This window comes from Astatotilapia calliptera, chromosome 9 (genome assembly GCF_964374335.1).
Source record: "Astatotilapia calliptera chromosome 9, fAstCal68.1, whole genome shotgun sequence".
Classification (NCBI taxonomy): Eukaryota; Metazoa; Chordata; class Actinopteri; order Cichliformes; family Cichlidae; genus Astatotilapia; species Astatotilapia calliptera.
In genome coordinates, this window is record NC_137430.1 from 17,681,526 (window position 1) to 17,699,666 (window position 18,141).

General features: G+C 43.1%; 2 protein-coding genes and 3 non-coding genes across 5 annotated transcripts; 4 read left to right on the top strand and 1 right to left on the bottom strand.

The window, feature by feature from the left end:
* Positions 1-867: 867 nt before the first annotated feature.
* Positions 868-12,756, bottom strand: rdh10a (retinol dehydrogenase 10a). Its single transcript, XM_026179463.2, has 6 exons — positions 11,413-12,756; positions 10,859-11,094; positions 4,422-4,520; positions 3,246-3,391; positions 2,531-2,662; positions 868-2,403 (listed from the first exon to the last, which is right to left on the bottom strand). The coding sequence occupies exons 1-6, from the start codon at positions 11,696-11,698 to the stop codon at positions 2,280-2,282; spliced, it is 1,023 nt and encodes a 340-aa protein (XP_026035248.1). The 5' UTR covers positions 11,699-12,756; the 3' UTR covers positions 868-2,279.
* Positions 12,757-13,509: 753 nt separating this feature from the next.
* On the top strand, positions 13,510-17,962 carry rpl7 (ribosomal protein L7). Its single transcript, XM_026179465.2, has 7 exons — positions 13,510-13,799; positions 14,299-14,398; positions 14,496-14,662; positions 15,061-15,198; positions 16,754-16,863; positions 17,390-17,605; positions 17,914-17,962. The coding sequence occupies exons 1-6, from the start codon at positions 13,786-13,788 to the stop codon at positions 17,596-17,598; spliced, it is 738 nt and encodes a 245-aa protein (XP_026035250.1). The 5' UTR covers positions 13,510-13,785; the 3' UTR covers positions 17,599-17,605; positions 17,914-17,962.
* LOC113029930 (small nucleolar SNORD12/SNORD106) lies at positions 15,291-15,382 on the top strand. The gene has a single exon (XR_003273524.1). It is a non-coding gene; the product is annotated as a small nucleolar SNORD12/SNORD106 (small nucleolar RNA).
* Positions 16,931-17,023, top strand: LOC113029932 (small nucleolar SNORD12/SNORD106). The gene has a single exon (XR_003273526.1). It is a non-coding gene; the product is annotated as a small nucleolar SNORD12/SNORD106 (small nucleolar RNA).
* LOC113029931 (small nucleolar SNORD12/SNORD106) lies at positions 17,651-17,743 on the top strand. The gene has a single exon (XR_003273525.1). It is a non-coding gene; the product is annotated as a small nucleolar SNORD12/SNORD106 (small nucleolar RNA).
* Positions 17,963-18,141: the final 179 nt, after the last annotated feature.

Below are 18,141 nucleotides of genomic sequence, written 5' to 3' on the forward strand. Positions count from 1 at the left end.
GCTTTGTTGACACCAATTAGGAAATTTGATTTTCCCCTCCTCTGGGTAAGCAAAAGGTCAGGGTCAGATACATAAACAGCTCCGACAGAAGCGGTAGAGTTTTTGTGGCACCGATGGGTCCTTATTGTTCTTATTCTGACCTTCTGATGCCTTTTCTGTCATTTGTGACTTTTAGGTCCTCTTTCCTTTTTAGTGGTTCAGCGTGACACGCCTGACTTTCTGTGACCTTGATTGACTATTTCAGACTGTTGGGTAAGCACAAACAAAAAAAAAAATCACATGCTTGCGTGTGCTGCATATAAGAGTATATTTACTTACAAAGACAAATGATTCTTACCATCTTTAGCCAACACCCATGTCTAAAGGGTGCCTGAGTCACCGTTTGAGGGCAGTGATACCGATACTAGTCGAAAAGAGAAGAAAAGGGCTGGGTGGGTGTCGCTGCAACAATGGAAACTGCACCCAAGAAATTCATCAGCATTGCAGAAGATCCTCTTTCCTGTCACTCACTGCAGTAATTCACTGAATTCAAAATAATTTCATTGTGCTCTGTGCTGAATAATGGTTTGATCTGAGGTTAGAGTGGATAACTACAGTCATCGCTGTGCAATTTATGACTGCAGCTCAGGTCACCAGACTTAGAGGCAGGAATGTGGGTGTAAACACTTCGCTGGAGGTCAGGATGCGAGTTTTCCCTTTTGATTATATTTAGATTTAGAGCATTTGTGCCTTTATTAGATGCAGAGATGAAGTGTGGGAAAACAGGAGTGGAATGACAGCTGCAGGCTGGATGTTGCACTCATGTGGTATGTCAGTATAAGTCAAACGGACAGTCGCGTGCTGACTGGCGGCTAAGAAGACACCGTGTAATAATCTAAATCACTTTATTAATTTAAGTTAGGTAGAGACACTAAACATTGGAACCACATTTGCTCTTCTATGGAGCAGTCTTCAGAAAAATTACAAAAAGAGGCTTATGTCATACTGTCAAAAAAAAAAAAAAAAGGCAAAAAATAAGAGGTAGAGAATTTAGGCTCATCACTGTGACTGAAGGAATGATGCCTATTGGAATGTAGTTGAAATTCAGGGAAATAATAATAATAATAATAATGATAAAAAGGGTATATAAAACAGTCATTTATCAAATATGGTGGACACAGTTAGTTGGGGACACTGGGGTAATTCACAATATTTAAACATATACACTTTAACTGGACGAGGTGGACACTGGGCAGGTGTTAACTTTAGGGGAAAAAATAATAATGAAAAGCTGTCTTTAATACATTTCCCTCAATCACATCAGTGTTGAAACAGCAGTTTAAAGTGGAGCTTTTTTAAAAAGAAAAAAAAATACAACAATAGGTAACAAATTTACATTATGAACGCATTAAAAAAAGAAATTAAAATCATCAACTGGATTTCTCCCTAAGCAGTACATTCTGAATGTGTCGCGCATGCCAATTCAGCCCAGGACGCCACTCCCTCGTGCAGTGACAGGACCGCCGAGGGACACTGCTGAATCCCATTAGATTGGAAATGCTGTGAAGATTACAGTCCGCTACAATCTGGCTATTGCAACGTTTCATTTGGATTGATATTAATATACGCTATATGCATCTAATGCAAGTATTGAACACAAGAAAAAAAAAGGAGTATCGTTAACTTAAATGGTGGGATTTTTTTTCTTTCCTGTTACTTTACTTTTGATGGCACGAGCTAAAAATCAGAGCCGGAGAAACTTGTTTCCTGACTGAAAAAGAGCCTCTGTGTGGGGTAGACGGAAATGCTGTGTTAATCCTTTCTACACGGAGAATGCTGGCAGTGTAGAAAAATCAGAAGAAGATAGACAAAAACCATCAGAAATTACAGTGCATGTCTACAAAAATAAAATAAGTGAAAAAAAGATTACTGTTTGTACAGTAACATACTGTATATTTCCACAATGACACTAGATAAGGCTGGTGACTACATTACGTAAATAGTTAATTACTGGATATCTTTTTCTGTATGATTTCAAAACTAGTGACACAGTATATAGATGTTGGTTTCTTTAAACAAACTTAAAAAAAAAAAAGACAAAAAATAAATCCTTTGTAGTACACAGCTTTCTTTGTTCCAGAGGAACAATATGGTAAACCTTTGCATTTGCTCAATGCAAGTGCACCAGTCTAGATTCAGTCTTTTTTTTTTTCTTTTTTTCCTTCCATCTCTGTCCTCAGTGGTTGTTTCCTCATACTTGCAGGTTTAAATTCCCCTGTTCATATTGCAAACAGCACCCCCTAGATCCCATTCTTTGCCTCATTGTTGTTCATGGCCTCCTTTCTCTGAGCTAGGAAGGGGTACATGCACTTGTCGGCGCCTAGGAACCGGTACATGCACACAATGGCCTCGAAGGGCAGGATGCTGTGGAGACAGGACGGAGATAAGATTAGCGAGAGACACTGGATACCCCTGCGCAGTACACTGAAGGCCGATGGAGTGGGCCGGGAGGGTGGGGGTGGAGGGTTAAAACGAAAAAGAGGCAGCTCACCTTTTCATGAAGTTGACCATGTAGACGATGCGAGGCGTGCAGATCATGGGCTGGTCGGTGAGGATGGCCCTCATGGCTTGTTTCACGCAGAACTCTGGCTTCAGAGGAGGGAGAAAGGGTTCGATTTCCTTCCTGAAGGGAAAGAAATCACGGTCATCATTGAGAAAGGAATTCAGGGAAAATGTGCGTCAAATTTAGTTAAACTAATTAAATTTATGAGGAAATACGATTAGGGATGATTGAAGTCATTCAGTAAATTAACGTGGGTGGAAACATGAGAGGAAGTCTGAGAACACTTCAAGGAGTGCTGACAAACTTCAGGAAATCCATGAACATAAGTGATACTGGTACTAAGGATTGCTCCAAAATGGTGGGGCAATAAAGACAGAGCACATGCCAGCTGCTGACTGCACCCATCAAACAAAGTGAGGACTATTAGAGCAGCACGGAGGGCGGAGGGGAGAGGAGGCTAGCCCAGGTGCACCTGTTGGTGAGGTTTTCCCCTGGGAAAACAAAGTAGCCCTCTTTGTTTAAGCAGTGTTGACCTAAGGAATACCACTCACTTTATAATAACTGTAACACCACAGATTGTCAGCTGCCGCTTTGAAGTTTTAAAAATGGGTGTTTGAGGCCGTTTAATGAAGTGGAGATTACAGGTGACAAACTCACTGCAGGTGCACGAAAGCTTATTAAAGAGGACACACTGGCTGCTAACCTTATCCTGCAGCCTTTAAACATTCCTGTGTCGACCAGGTACGGGCACACCAGAGTCATACTGATGCCGTCCTTCTCTGAGGCCTTCAGCTCGTGGCTCAGCGACTCGTGGAACCCGATGGCACCGAACTTGCTGGCACAGTAATCCTGAGGGAAAGAAGAGAGGGAGAGAGAACGGGTTAGCTCCGTAAACCCCCTGCCTGCACCCAGGGACTACAGAACACTATGAAACATGCCCCGTGGCCACAGAGGTCTCTCTTTGCTGTTAATGATACATCCTCCACGCACAAAAAACAACAAGAACAAAAAAAAAAACCCAGAGTGAGTCCGCTGTTCTACGGTTTCATTAGCATTCTTCTCCAATGCTTCAGGAGACTGCGCTGCTTGGCGGGAAGGTTTTGATGTGGTTCACTGTGGAAATAATCTATTTTTTTTTAAAGAAAAAGACCTGGGCAAACACAGATGCATGTCGATAAACAGAAAGAGGACAAAGGGATTGGTCTGTGCCCACATGACAGGCGATGGCTTTGGTTCTAACTTGCACGTCTGAAATGACATTTCAGGCATTTCCAGGAACCGTAAAAGCGTGACCAAAAAAAGAGTAGGCTTAATTTTTACGGATAAATGCTTAAACAAAAGTCAAATGTTATCCCTACAGACTGTTAGAAATGGATACTGTTCTCAGCTAAGGGGATAAATGAGAGCTCTGTTCCCTGACATATGAAAATGAAACACTCTAGGAGGACCACCGGTTAAATGACCCCCCAGTAAATATTTTATTATGCATTTAAAAAAAAAAAAACTATAGGAAGGAAAACCAAAACCATATCCATTGAAAGCTGCTGTGAACTGAATACTGAGTGAGCACCAAGTTGTTCACAAAGCAGTGATGAAGATGTCTCTGTCCCTCGGGGGAGCTGTCAGCTCATTCTGGCCCTGGGGCCAGAGCCCAATAGGGGCCCCACACCCCCACTGCTGAAGATAGAGGAATCTATAAGAGGCTCCCAATGCTCATCTGTGTTCCTAAATTTAACGGGTGGAGGGACAACTAGAGAAAGGGGGCCTAACCTCCCCCCGTCTCAGTGTGCTAGCTGGCACGGACGCCTTTGGGGAACAGCACTGGTTTTGGATGGTGGGAAAGATGGGATGTGCATGTGTTGTTGTGTATGATACTAACCTCCACTCCAGCTGTGCTAAATAAACCCAGGGAGCTGGCAACCGTCACAATGTGGCCATGATTCAGCTCCAGCATCTTGGGGAGAAACGCCTTGGTGGTCTAAAGGGGGGAAGGACAGAAGAGACAGAAGGGCAAAGAGAAAAAAGAGGAAGGTTAGTTCACTTGTGCAGTTTGTCTGTGCCAGAGCCCTTTGATCCTCTCTGCCTTCCCTCTCATCCCCCCTCCTCTGTTTCTCTCCCTTCTCCATGGTGATGCACAGAGAGGCGTCTGAATGAGAATTCATAACATGCATAAAAACAGACCGAGCGCTGGAGGTGCAGCATTTGAAAATATAAACATAGAACTTCTATCCTTTCCGAGTCAGTTACTGAAGAGGGGAAAGATGAAATGTCGCCCTCTCCGTACAGTCTGTGCTTTTCCCACACAGATCTGGTGCCCGCCGTTGGGCCCTGCACTAAAGAGCTGGTGACAACACCAATCACGGGCCTCCGTTCACTCAACACTTCCAACAATACAGTCAGGCTTCTCATCTACCTACACGGCCTCGCGCCCGGCCGGAGCGCCAGCCAGCAGAACAGTCTACAAGATGAAAGCGTTTCTAACTGGAGTGGTTCCACTGGTGAGTCCGGTGGCGCTAGCGAGGGCGGTGAGAGGAGCAACACACAGAGTTAGCCGTTACACTTGATTAACCTATGGATTCATTCCTCATTCTGCCCGTCAGCTGACTTTGGAGTTGCCCTGGACACAGCGTGAGCCAATCAGCAGGTGTGACATGTGACGGCAATGATAGGAACTGACCAATCACTCTCCCACTAGGAGGTCTACAAAAACAACCATCAGGCCTTTTGTTGGGAGCAGAGCTAAATCTATTCCAGTCAGATGTGTGCTGCCATAGTGAAGAACAATGCACGCGTCCTTGAGGACTGTCAAAATGTTACTGAGGCAAGACACACACACACACACACACACACACACACACACACACACACACACACACTAGACTGAGACTTCAACTAGCCTAGTAATTAATAAATAATGATCATCACAAGGGCTACAGCTACAGCCTGCAGTATGTATTGCTTTTCAGCCCAATAACTGGACCTTTCCAAGACATCTTTGGGAAAGAAAGCTGTTTTCTGTGGTTGCTGTTATATTGGTTAGCACTGTAGAGAAACGATTCAGCCTCCTTTATAAACATTTTCCTGGATCGGACGCAGAGCCAGCGAGACGAGAGAGCGCGGTACCAGGTAGTACAGCCGTGAAACCTCTGGTAGGGGGAGGACGAGCCTCATTAAAACTGCACCCAGAGATTAACTGCATCGGCCCTACTGACCTGAAGCGTAATCTCCGTTAAGCTTGACATTTGCGTTTAGAGGTCCCTCTCCTTGTTTAGTGAGGTAAATAAAACTGGAAGCAATAACTCACGTTTACAGAGTGGTTTAAAGGAAGGTGACTTCATCGCTTCGGAGTTTATTCTACAGTCAGGTATAACTGATCTGACTCCGTTCCAAACATCTGCACTTTTCCAGGACATAAATTGCTGCAATATTCAACTCATTGAATGATGGGGCCTAAAGAGAGGGAGTGAGAGAACATGAAGCCCGGGCAAAAGCTGAGAAAGACCTCTGCGAGCCAGAATGGCAGTGAAAGAGGGAGGGAGTTGCGTGCAAATGAAGCATTAACTTAAGATATGCCCGTAGCTGATTTGAGCCAGCGTCCCCCCCACCCCACTCCCACAGCAACTTTTAGAGAGTGGGGAATGACTCGATCTGGCACATACATTATTAGCAAAGCCAATACACAAATTCAATTGGACAATTCTGCTGAGTGGTCTGAGGGGAACTGAGAGGAAAGGATGATTTCCTCTGATCGAGGACGGGTCTAAATGTGACCGACCGTCCCATCTCTCCCCACCCGCCCTGCTTCTCATGGCAATCTTGGCATGTGGGTATGACCCCCACTGACCTCTCAGACACAAAATGTGTGAAGGCAACCGGGGGCTCGTGTCTTACATCAGAGCTGCCGTAATTGGGTCTCAACGCTCCCTTGTTCCGCTAAATTACCCGCTGACACAGCCGGGCCTCCTTGGCCTATGTGGGGGTGCCCTGCCCGCTGCACCCCCTAATTGGTGCGTGCCCCCAGGAGCATTTAAGCCACACAAAGCTTCTTGCAGCTGGGGTGTCAGGCTGCATTAGTGCTAGCGCCTGACCAACAGGAATATGAACAAAATATTGGCCTTTGCGTAGGACCAGATGGCCATTTAATTGGGCTGACTTCTCCCTGGACGAGAGAACCAAGTTGGGAGGGAGAAAAAAAATGCCTGAGCTCCGGAGCTTGTCCGATCCTGTAGTAGATCATGAAATCTGAGTGGGCTGGGCTGACGTTAGTGGTCATCGGGGATGACTGATGCAGATTGTTTATGTTGTATTGACCATACCAAGTGGTAGCCATCCCCTGCGCACAGCTCAAACTCTCAGTTTGGAGAACTGCTCTCTAGAAAACATCAGTGCACAAACATAACCTCAAAGCTCATCTGTAGGCTCAGGTTTTCCCCAGGTATGGTGTTTTATGACTGGTCAATTTGATTTTCTGGACAAATTAGGAGCTGGATAAGGAATTATAATTGTTTTATAGTCACGTTTTAAGCCATGGGCTTTATCTGAATAATGAAATCATAATTTTAATTCTGCTTTTGTGGTGGTTCAGGAGGTAGAGGTCATCTACCAATCGCAAAGTTGGTGGTTTGATCCTTGATTGCTCCAGTCCAACAGCAAAGTAACCTTGGGTGAGATACTGATCCCCAAGTTGTATAGAAAGCACTTACGCAGAGAGAGAAAGTGATTGTATGACTGAGTGTGACTGGGTGAATGAGGTAAGTTGTATAAAGTGCTTCGAGAATAGTAAAGCACTATATAAGCACCAGTCTATTAACATTTTCCTATAAAAATGTTTTATGTTTTTTTTTATAAGTTTCTATAAAAAAGTAATGAATATTGTATGAGAACCATTAATGTCACAATAGCTGCTCAGAGTGATGATTCACAGAATCTCATGATCTTTTTTGTTCTTTATCCCTTTGCTTTTCTTAGTAACCACTTTATTCGTTTAATTCTATTTGAACTGAAAAACAACTTTTTCAAAGAATCAGTCAAGTTTTTGTTTTTGTAATGAAAGGAAAAAGATTCTTTAGTACCATCTTATAAAATCTTTGGACAGAACAAGGAATATAAAAGAGTTAAAAAATAAAAAAAAAAGCTCCCAAAAAAACAAACAATCATAATGAACACTCTTTCGCAGTCATTTTAAGAACTAAACTGCTAAATGGACGGGGGTGATCTTCAGACCAAAACACTAGAAAAATATAATTATCTACAGCCCATGAACAGGTATGTACGGGAGGAGAACAGTGACACGGCCATGGCTAGCTTCACTGCGGGGTACAGGTGCACTGGGCTTGAGGAGGGGCCCATATAAAACCAGTCAAGTAGGACCCTTCTGCCTGGCTGCCTCCTTTCTCTGGCTACAGCAGGAATGCGGCCTGCGGAACTTGGCTCCTGTCGCCTGGCATCTTGTCAAGCTGATCCACAGACAAGAAACCAATTGTCAGATAAAGTGGGTCAGCAGCAGCTTACCATTACCCTCTCGCCTGTGGATGGGACGGCAGTGCCTTCCTTCCCCTTTTCTTTCCCCTGCTCTTTTCCCGCCGTGTCGCTCCCGAGCGCTCGGTGAGTTCGTGCTGTCGCACAAGAGGTGTAGGATTTCCACGAGAGGGCGGATAGCCGCTTATTGTTCACGAGCCACCTGTTGGATAACCAGCTCAAGATGCTGAGGATCATTTCCTCTCATGTCATTCCACTAAACACACACGCTAATCCTCAAAAACAAACTCTGGTGACACTGGTGGAATGACTGCACAGCCCCTTTCCCAGCATGACTAAGAACCGAGTTGCAAACATCACAAATTGCCAGCTGGACTAATCAAAGCATCGTCAGACAAATTCAAAGTGATGACCCCCCCCCCTTCTCATAAAAAACCTAAAGGGAGGAAGGGACTGAATCATAGCGGTTAGCGTGTGTGTGGCAGAGCCGGATGAACAGCGCTGGCCTCCGTGACTCCCATGCAGCTGCACCCACTGCCTCCAAATCATGTTGGGAGGAGTCAGAGGGGCCTGTGGAAGGAAGACAGAAGAAGTGTGGGGTCTGAGCCGGGCCTGTTTGGCAGACACCCACGCGACACTACGATTACCATCCGCTTCCTGCTCACAACTCCATCCCTGCCTTATTCCAATACTCTGTCCAACAAATGAGGACTTGCTTATTTTTACACCCAGCTGTGCCATTTGTGGGAAATGCTTTGAACTTGCAGCCATTTGCAGTTGAAATCGTGGCTGTTTAAAAACCGTCCGGGATTATGGAGAGGAGGAAGCTAGGTTTGGAGGGCTTGACATTGCCATTACAGTGTTTTGCCAAACAGTGACACAGAAAAAGCAGAGTACGATACGTGCCTAAAGAAAACACACACCAGGCCTTTTTACGCGCACTGCTGAGACATCAAAATATATTTTTAAAAAAAGAAAAGAGAAGCTTGTCAGTGTGGAAAAAAATGACAAGCACACTTGGAAACCTGCTTCTGTAAACTGATCATAATAGCTGTTCTTGCACTTTTCAAATACAAATTCTCCTATAACATACCTTTAGGGATAGCATTTTGTAAAACATGTGAAAACACGTGCCTTAACAGGTTTTTAAAGCCGGCCTAAAAGCCTTTCACGACGCGGACATAGACTGAAGTTATTTGTTGAGTCAAAAACCACAAGTAAGCCGTTGGAGGTACCTGTTGTTCAGAAAAAAAGGGGAGAAAAAAAAATTAAAAATCAAAAGGTTTATATAATACCTGCCACCTGCATGCAGTGACTAACTGCAGTGAGTTTGAAAGGAAAGTGGACAGTGCCCCTGTTAGTTTAATCTCTATTCATCTAGCTTGTGTCATTAATGAACCACATCCTCCATTCTGGCTGTCACCATTCATTAAGTCCTTCTTTCATCTGCTCCCCCCCTCCGCACACACACACCTCTAAAGAAACCACGCTCACCATAGAATACACGAAAACACAAACATCTATTTAAAAAAAAAAATCTACTACCAAATCACTGGACCCTGACTCCAAATCCTGGATTTAAAGAGCACTGAGATATCCAGCAGAATGCTTGAATGGAGCATCCATTAAAGAGGAAATCCGCACAACCTACGTGAGCGATGCCACAAGAGATTTTTCATGCTCGATTAGGAAGCTTGAAGTCACTGTGGTTTCATGGCATGACTGAGAATGCCGTTCTCTGTAAACAACAAATAAAATAAAAAGATAAGAGCCTGGGGCCAAAGTCTCAAAACTGAAGATATTCTGGATCACTTGACAATATGTTGTGACAACTAAATTCACGCATGAAGTGGTGAATTCAGAACCAGTCTGCCAGGTGAAAGACTTATTCTCAATCCATGCGGTTTACTCCAAACAAAGCTTATAAGCCAAATTTACACAGTCGTTGCTGCTGTTCCACAGGGGGTGGCTATAGTGAAGAAATGCAATCGATTCTCATAAGGTTGGTCTAAAGGCTCCAAAAGAGTAAACATCCATCTTTAAAATGAATAAAGCTCTTTATTAAATTTCTAATAGCTTTGGGAGTCTGCAACCACAGTCTTCCCACACCCCAAAAACACACAGACACACAAAAAAACCTGTGATAGCGCTTAACTGGTTACACGCTACAGCTTATGCTTATCTAAAGCGGAGCATATTCACTCTATCAAGTCCACGTAGCCTCTCAGATAAGTAGTCACACTGAAAGGCTCGAGGAACGGAGCCAGAGTAAAAATCTGATATGCAACAAATCACCAACTGCCAGCAAAATGTGGTGAGCTGATCTAAGACAGATCCAACCTACGTACAGAACCCCGTTTCCATCACGCACAGTCGGTTTGTGCAGATCTGTGCAGCTGAGGAGATGAGACGGAGCCGCTGACATACCTCTGGGATCATCATCGGCTGTGGCTGCCAAAGCGGAGCAAAGGCAAAGATTTTAAAAAGCCAAACCCGTGACTTTCCTCTGGCAGAATGAAAGCAAGTGGAGCTGAAATCTGAACATGCAAGGCAACTATTTATGGTCATAGTTTCTTAGGCCTGGAGGCACACACACACACACACACACACACACACACACACACACACACACACACACACCTTTGATTCTTCAGTTTGGCACAGAGAAGGATAAGATTATGAACAGGCATACGAGTCAGAGCGGAGACATTCCTGTGAACCTGGCATCACAGTTAACACATTCAGCAACACTGTTCTCACTGAAACTTGGGCACACACATTATAACTTCACAATAACCTCAGAGTCGCCTTATTACAACAGCTTCTACATCGGCTCACCCAGAAGTGTGCGTGACAGTTGACCACCATGGTCCGCTCGATCAGCTCGTCGGGACACTCCAGGAGGTGATGGCCAGAGACGACGCCGGCGTTGTTGATGAGTATGTCCACCTCTCCCACCTCCCGGCGCACCTTCTCCGCTGTGGAATACACACTCTCGCGCTTCCCTACATCACACACATAGGTGTAGACCTGCGGCTGGAAAGGTGGGACTTCCTCTACCCCTCCAACAGGTCCTGCAGAGAGAAGGGGGGGGGGGGGGGGGGGATAAAAGACAGGGAAAGATTAAGATTATCAAAGTTAATACAGCGAAATTAGGTGAAACTGTTTAAAAACGTTCTGTCTCCATATGGAAATATCATTCCACTGTTTGGTTATTTAAAATGAAATTTTTGAAAATCTGAGGCTGTGTCCAGTTTAACTGACTCCCTCTGACACACTTTAGTTTATTCATTCTTACACTGATCAGGACTGCAGTGTGTGTTCTTTAAATAACACTCCACCGCCCAGAAAGCCGGCTGCCAGCCTTAAAGCTTCAAAGAAAACACTCTTACCGTCTTTGGTTACTGGAGTGTCCAGTTCATGGTAAATCTGGCGCACCATCTCCGCCGTCTCCTCGTTGCTTTGGCTGTTTATGTCCCATAAGACCAGTATCGCTCGTCTCCGGGCGAACTCCTTGGCGAACAGCCGCCCGAGGCCGCTTCCAGCGCCGGTGATCAAGCACACCTGTCCCGCCACGCTTTTCTCCTTTGGCCGCACAATCCACTTGGCTCCGGCAGTTAAAAAAGCCCAGAGCACCTTCAGAATAACTACGAAGAACTCCGCAATTATTATCATCATCTTGGCCAAAGCTTTCTATCAATTCAAATAAGCGGCGAAAGACGCGCAGGGGACTGTTTCCTTCTTGCAACCTGTTTGCAGCAGACAGGATCAGGGAAACACCGACAAACTTGGATCACAGGAATAACGGCCTATAGAAATATGGTTTAAAAGACACAAAAAAATGCGAAAGAAACTTAGGCGCATGCAGGACAGATGTATGAGTGGAGTGCGAGTTCAGATGCTGCTCGGTAAGAGTCCAGTTGCCACTATAACGCACAGTTGCAGTGAGTTATGAGCAGCTACTATCAAGTGAGCCTCCTACTTCCTCTGCTGCCTCTCCACTCATCTCACTGTGGAGCGCACCTCAGGCGCTATTTATGCTGTTCAGCCATCAACGCTGGACCCAATAGGAGAGGGACTTGAGCGCCTGTCAGAATGAAGGTGATGTAACCTGAAAGATTTTAACACGAATCTCGGACTTTTTTTGTATCCTCAAGGAAGATTAGACATTAAGCTTCCCTCCTGTTTGAAAAGACTGCTTACTTGTGCGTCTCTGCGTGCGTGTTTGCGCGTTTTAGGAAAATCCCAACAATGTAAAGTTTGATAACAAGTTGTTTAAAGATATAATTAATCTTAACAGCTTAAACTCAGAAAGCCACGAGCCACCGATCAGGCCGCACTGGACCTGTAAGTCCAGGTCAATGTCCAGCCATACGTGGAGCAAACTAAAATATCATGTTTACAAAGTATTCCCACTTTACGTTATTATTATATGTTACACATTATTTTTTCTGTTAATCAGAAACTACACTTAAAGTTATAAGCCAGCTCAAGACATATCCCAGCTTTGCCTGCAAAGATTCCCTGAGATCCCCACGGAGGAAAGTGAAGTCGGTCGGTTAGGTAAGCCACGCACCCGGCCAGAAAAGTGATACTTCCACGCGCAAATCGTTACGCGATCACGTTTCTTCCTAATTAATATAGCCTAATTACCCTTTAATTACAATAATAATAATAAACAAAACAGGCGCACACGAATCGTCTCCATTGTGAACACGTTCATTGCCGCTTTGCAGCTCCCCCCACACCTCAGGCTATTGTTTACACCTCTTCCAGGTTGTGCAACCTTTGCCAGCAGCCTCTCACTTGTGCTTGTTTTGTGGGCGTGTCTGAGGAACAAACAGCTGATGGAAGAATCCTTTGTAGATTCTAAGGATAAAACAAATACGTGAAAAACACCTCCGGGGAAATGTCCTCTCCAAATGTAACAATGTGCCCAAAAAGGCAAGAAAATTACAGATAAAAAAGGCACTCTGCTTTTTCAAGAGTATTAAATGATTGATGGGCTTTAACGCTGGCTCGTTTAATACAAGGCAACATTTTTAATATAAAACTACCTGCACTGGAACAGTCAAATTGAGAAGCTGACCAATGGCAAAGCTCTATTTGGGCGACGTTTCACAATTAAATTAAAACTTGTGTCTTGCATTTTGCCTGTAAAATAAAAATAAATAAATGAACAAATAAGTGGCCTTCAATCGAGTCTATATCATTTTATGATTTTTTTTTTCATAACCTCCTGGGACAGAACAGTGTCTGTTATACAGCCTGAAGCAAAGTGCTGGGCGGGAGGTTCAACGCTACAGGCGCTCTCTGATCGTGCTTTGCAAAATGAAGTGTTCGTGCCCTCTGCTGGTCAGATGGCTGCATAACGCCACCTGTAGCACGGAAGTCGGGCAAAGTAGCGTTTAGATTAATTAAAAAACGAAAAGAAAAAAAAGAAACAATATAAAATAATGTATCAAAATAAGGCCAGGTAGGTCTACACCAGAATACGTATTATAGCGTTGTCTTACCTTTAAAGCGTTTGTTATTACAATAATATTCCTTGCAGCAGTCATAGAAAATAGTTGTTGATATATTAACCTATAAATTTAAGGGAGCATTTATCCAAGAGCATTATTACAGCGGGTTTTGCTTAACTTTAGTTTTGAATACATCGCTATAATTTATCCATCAGGCAGTCGGAAGGACGCTCCGCAGAGGTCCTAACGCTTTTATCCCGCACATGCGCAAATGAAAAAGCCTCTTTCTCGGTGATCGCAATGGCGGACGCAGAGTGAGTGTTTCCCTCTGTGTTAAAATCTAATCACATCCAGCATTAAACTAGCCTCTGCTGTTAATTTTACAACGCGAATGAGCTATTTAGTTCATGTGCGATAGAATAATAGCAGTATTGTTACAGATGGTGATTATTACTGTTGTTAAGGGTACTTTATAATAACTGAGTCCATATAGCCGAGTTCAACATGGCTGTCTCTTTAGCATCTGTGGATTATTACAAGTGTCCAGTTCTTGTGGTTAAAAAATTAGAACTAAAATAATAGTCAGCTATTTCAGCAACCTTTGAGTTTATGCTGCTGTAAAACCTCTCTAGTCTCGAGCTATTGTATGAAGTAGTATTTACCTGTGTGGAAGCCGGCAAGTGACTGGCAAGCTAGCAGCCCCCATGATTCAGTCATCGTTTCTGTTGAGCGATGTACATGTGTTTAGGTATCTTGTCCACCACCTCGCTTCGGATTTTTTCCTTACAACATATTTTTTTAACGTTTAAACAGAAAAAAGGTTCCGGCGGTCCCTGAGAGCCTTTTGAAAAGGCGAAAGGCCTACGCGGCCATGAAGGCCATGCGTGTCAAGAAGCTGCTGGCTGAGAAAAAGGTAAAGTGAAGCTTTGTGCAGACAAGTATTCCCGTATGGATGGAGATATCGGATAGAGCTTTGAACTGCTTCGACGTGTTTTCCCTTTTGCATTCAGGTCCGCAAGGTGACCAGGAAACTGATCTACAAGAGGGCTGAGAAGTACCACAAGGAGTACAGGCAGATGTACAGGCGTGAGATACGAATGGGCCGTATGGCTCGCAAAGTGGGAAACTTCTATGTGCCTGCTGAGCCCAAACTGGCCTTTGTCATCAGGATCAGAGGGTGAGTGATGCGCACTGCTTGGGATTTCTCTGTATCTGGCTTAAAAGAACTGCACAATCAGTTGTAAGGTGTTGTGCAGGCAGTGCCACATGAGAGGATGTCCAGCAGCTGAGCCTCATACATTACTACTTTGTTTTTAGCTGCTCAGTTGCTTGTTAATTCAGTTGCTATTGAAAAGTCATTTTTATTGAATGATTAAGCCAGTCCTTGTGGATAAATACAGTTGAGTGGTTAATGATGCATGCTCTTTCCCCGACTTATCGACTCTGCTGATACACATTTGTAATAAAAAGCCAATAATGTTCTGAAACCACTCTAAGCAGCTTAATTAGGAAGTTGTACTTTGATGGTAAGTCCAAACAGTAATCACAACATTTTTTGTTTGTTTGTTTTTTCAGCATCAACGGTGTGAGCCCCAAGGTCCGCAAAGTTCTGCAGCTGCTCCGTCTGCGCCAGATCTTCAATGGTGTCTTTGTCAAGCTGAACAAGGCTTCAATCAACATGCTCAGAATTGCAGAGCCTTACATCGCTTGGGGGTAAGGACTGTGTCACTCTGAAACCTGCTGTTCAGAAATAAGAAGCGATGGTGGGGGGTATTAGCACGTCTCTAAATAGGTGATACACTTGGAATGTGGTTAATGATGCTGAACTTTTTTCCCCATCTTATCGACCATGGTGATTACTGACTGAAACTAAGCCAGTTTTGTCTGAAACCACATTCCATAGTGGTACATGCCAGTGTGTTGACAAATGTGAGTGTGTTGGCTTCATACTGTAATGATGCAGCCAGAAACTTTTGTAACCTGGCATTTACTACAGTGGTCATTCACTGACACTTGAAATCAACACATTAAAGTACTGTTCAACAGTTTATAGAAAAATAAGCCAGTGTCAAACTAAACACAGTAAATGCTTGGCTATATTTCACAAAGCTTTAATGTCTTGATGTTAAAGACCCAATGGAAATGTTTGTGCTCTGTGTGTTTGACATTGCTGTGTGCTGCTGTAATGGAAGAATTTACCTGATCTTCACTACAACAGCCCTGTGGAAGTGTGTGTTACTTGGCACACGAGTACACTTTAGGTTAGACTTGTAGTGTTTGCTTTTGGTCACCTTAATACTTCCATTTTTGATATTTATATAGTTGGTTGGGGTTACTCCTGTCCGGTCATTTATGTCAGTCTTGTTTGGATGTGTCTAAGTGACACTTTTGATGCAGATAACTTGATCTGTATTGGTAGATGCAATATTGTTCCCAATGTTGTACTAGGTTACTGATATTTCTTTATACTATGATGGAGTCCAAGAAACACCATCATCTGCCACTGTGTAATGCTTTGTATTTAACTTTGTATTTAACTGACTTAACATTTTTTGCATGTTGCTGACTGTGTTAATTTGGCACACCTGCATTTGGGAGGAATTGTGTAGATTTAATATTTAAAACTAAACTTTTTCCTTCATAAGATCTTAGCAAAGCAGGATTGGTTATAACACAGAACAACCCTATAGATGCATTACACAGTGGCACAATATCCTGAAAGACTCATCAAAGCTGCAGAAATTTGAATTGTTACCATTCAATCATACCAATTAGATTAAAATAGGATCCTCAGATTGGTCAGTTGAGTCTTGAGCCTAAATTTGAACGGTCAGGTTTAGTATCCAGGCACTCTGTAATGTTAATGCAATGAGTTTTACCAAATCTGTGGGGAGAATTGCCATTCAGATTGTAGATCATGCTTCTTCCCCAAAACAATGATGTACATAATCTTTTTTTGACAAATTGCCCACCACTGCTTAGACATGAAAGTGCCAGGTTTGGAGAGATGAAATCTGAGCTCTTAATGTTTTGGGGTTCATATTTTAATATTTTGTAAATGCCTCTTAAACTCATTAGAAGAACTCAAATTACTTAGATTTACAAAACAAGTGTTTTTCAGGTATGCTTGAAATTTAAAGTATCTTTTGAGTTAAATAAAACAAATGAGTATTTATAATCCTATTTCTTTATAAATTAACACACGTTAACATCATTGATTTGTGCTCCTTTCAAAACTGGAACCTTGGGTTTTTTTTTCCCCCCCTAGATACCCCAACCTGAAGTCTGTGCGCGAGCTCGTCTACAAACGTGGGTACGGCAAGATCAGGAAACAGCGCATTGCCCTCACAGACAACGCTTTGGTGGAGAAGTCCCTCGGTATGGAAACGTTACAGTGCTGTTGAAAATGTTTGTAGTATACCTTTTAGGTAAATGGTTGGCGGTTGATGTGGTTAATGATGTACACTTTTTTCCCCGTCTTATCGACTTTGGTGAAAAAAAGGTTGAAAACTTTGCCAGTTAAGTCTGAAGCCACATGCCAACCTAACAGGACTTTACCAAAGAGAGATTTGTAGTTGATAATTCTTGGCTTGTACTGTATTTGTTGGTCAGATGTTTGGGAACATGAAATGGAAAGATGAGGCTTGCTTATCAAGCTCGAAGAGTTTTACTTTGTGCCTGAAAAGATTGAAAACATCAGCGCTTCAAATGGCAGCAAGCACATCTGGAAATGAGTCTTGTTGTCTAAGTTAAAAGAAGAAAAGGCAGAGTTGCTCCAAGCAGTTTCATTCTTGGATTACCTCTATTGGTTTAATCAGCCCTTCGCTTTTAAAATTTTGAAATGAAACACTTAAATGCTAAAGCTGGCACGCAGTTCAATTTATTAAACACTTTTTATCTGTAGGCAAATATGGCATCATCTGTGTTGAGGACCTCATCCATGAGATTTACACAGTTGGAAAGAACTTCAAGCCCGCCAACAACTTCATGTGGCCCTTCAAGCTGTCGTCCCCACGCGGTGGCATGAACAAGAAGACCACACACTTCGTGGAGGGAGGAGATGCCGGCAACAGGGAGGATCAGATCAACAGACTGATCAGGAGGATGAACTAAAGTCGTGGTGAGTTTCAGTGATATTTTGCAGGTTTTGAAAGTAGACTGATTTGATGTGGTTAATGATGCATATTCTTTTTTCCCCATCTTATCGACTATGGTGAAAACCACTTGTTAATAAGCCAACATTGTCTGAAACCACATCTTTAGTCATTGAACTTTAAATCACCGACTGGGAGATCTTTCTCTTTGAAAATCTATTTAAATCCAAACATGGATACATGTTGAATGCTATCTATTTTTATTAAAGATGTGTTGCTGAGACTTTATATAACATCAGAATTCTTACCTCATTGTCTTATTTTCTTCCCCCAGGTTTTCAAAAGGACTCAAAATGTACAATAAAAATTTGGAGGAAAAAAAACCTTCCTGGTCCTGTCATTAATGTGTAAATGTGTCATGAATCACGCAGGTTGTTTGGTATTTACGTGTGGGTGTGGTTGTGTACATTACTACTTGATATATTAGTAATATAATATCCAGCGTTAGCCCGTGTTAATATAATATCCACCCAGGGAGTTAACTACATAAATTGGGTAGTTC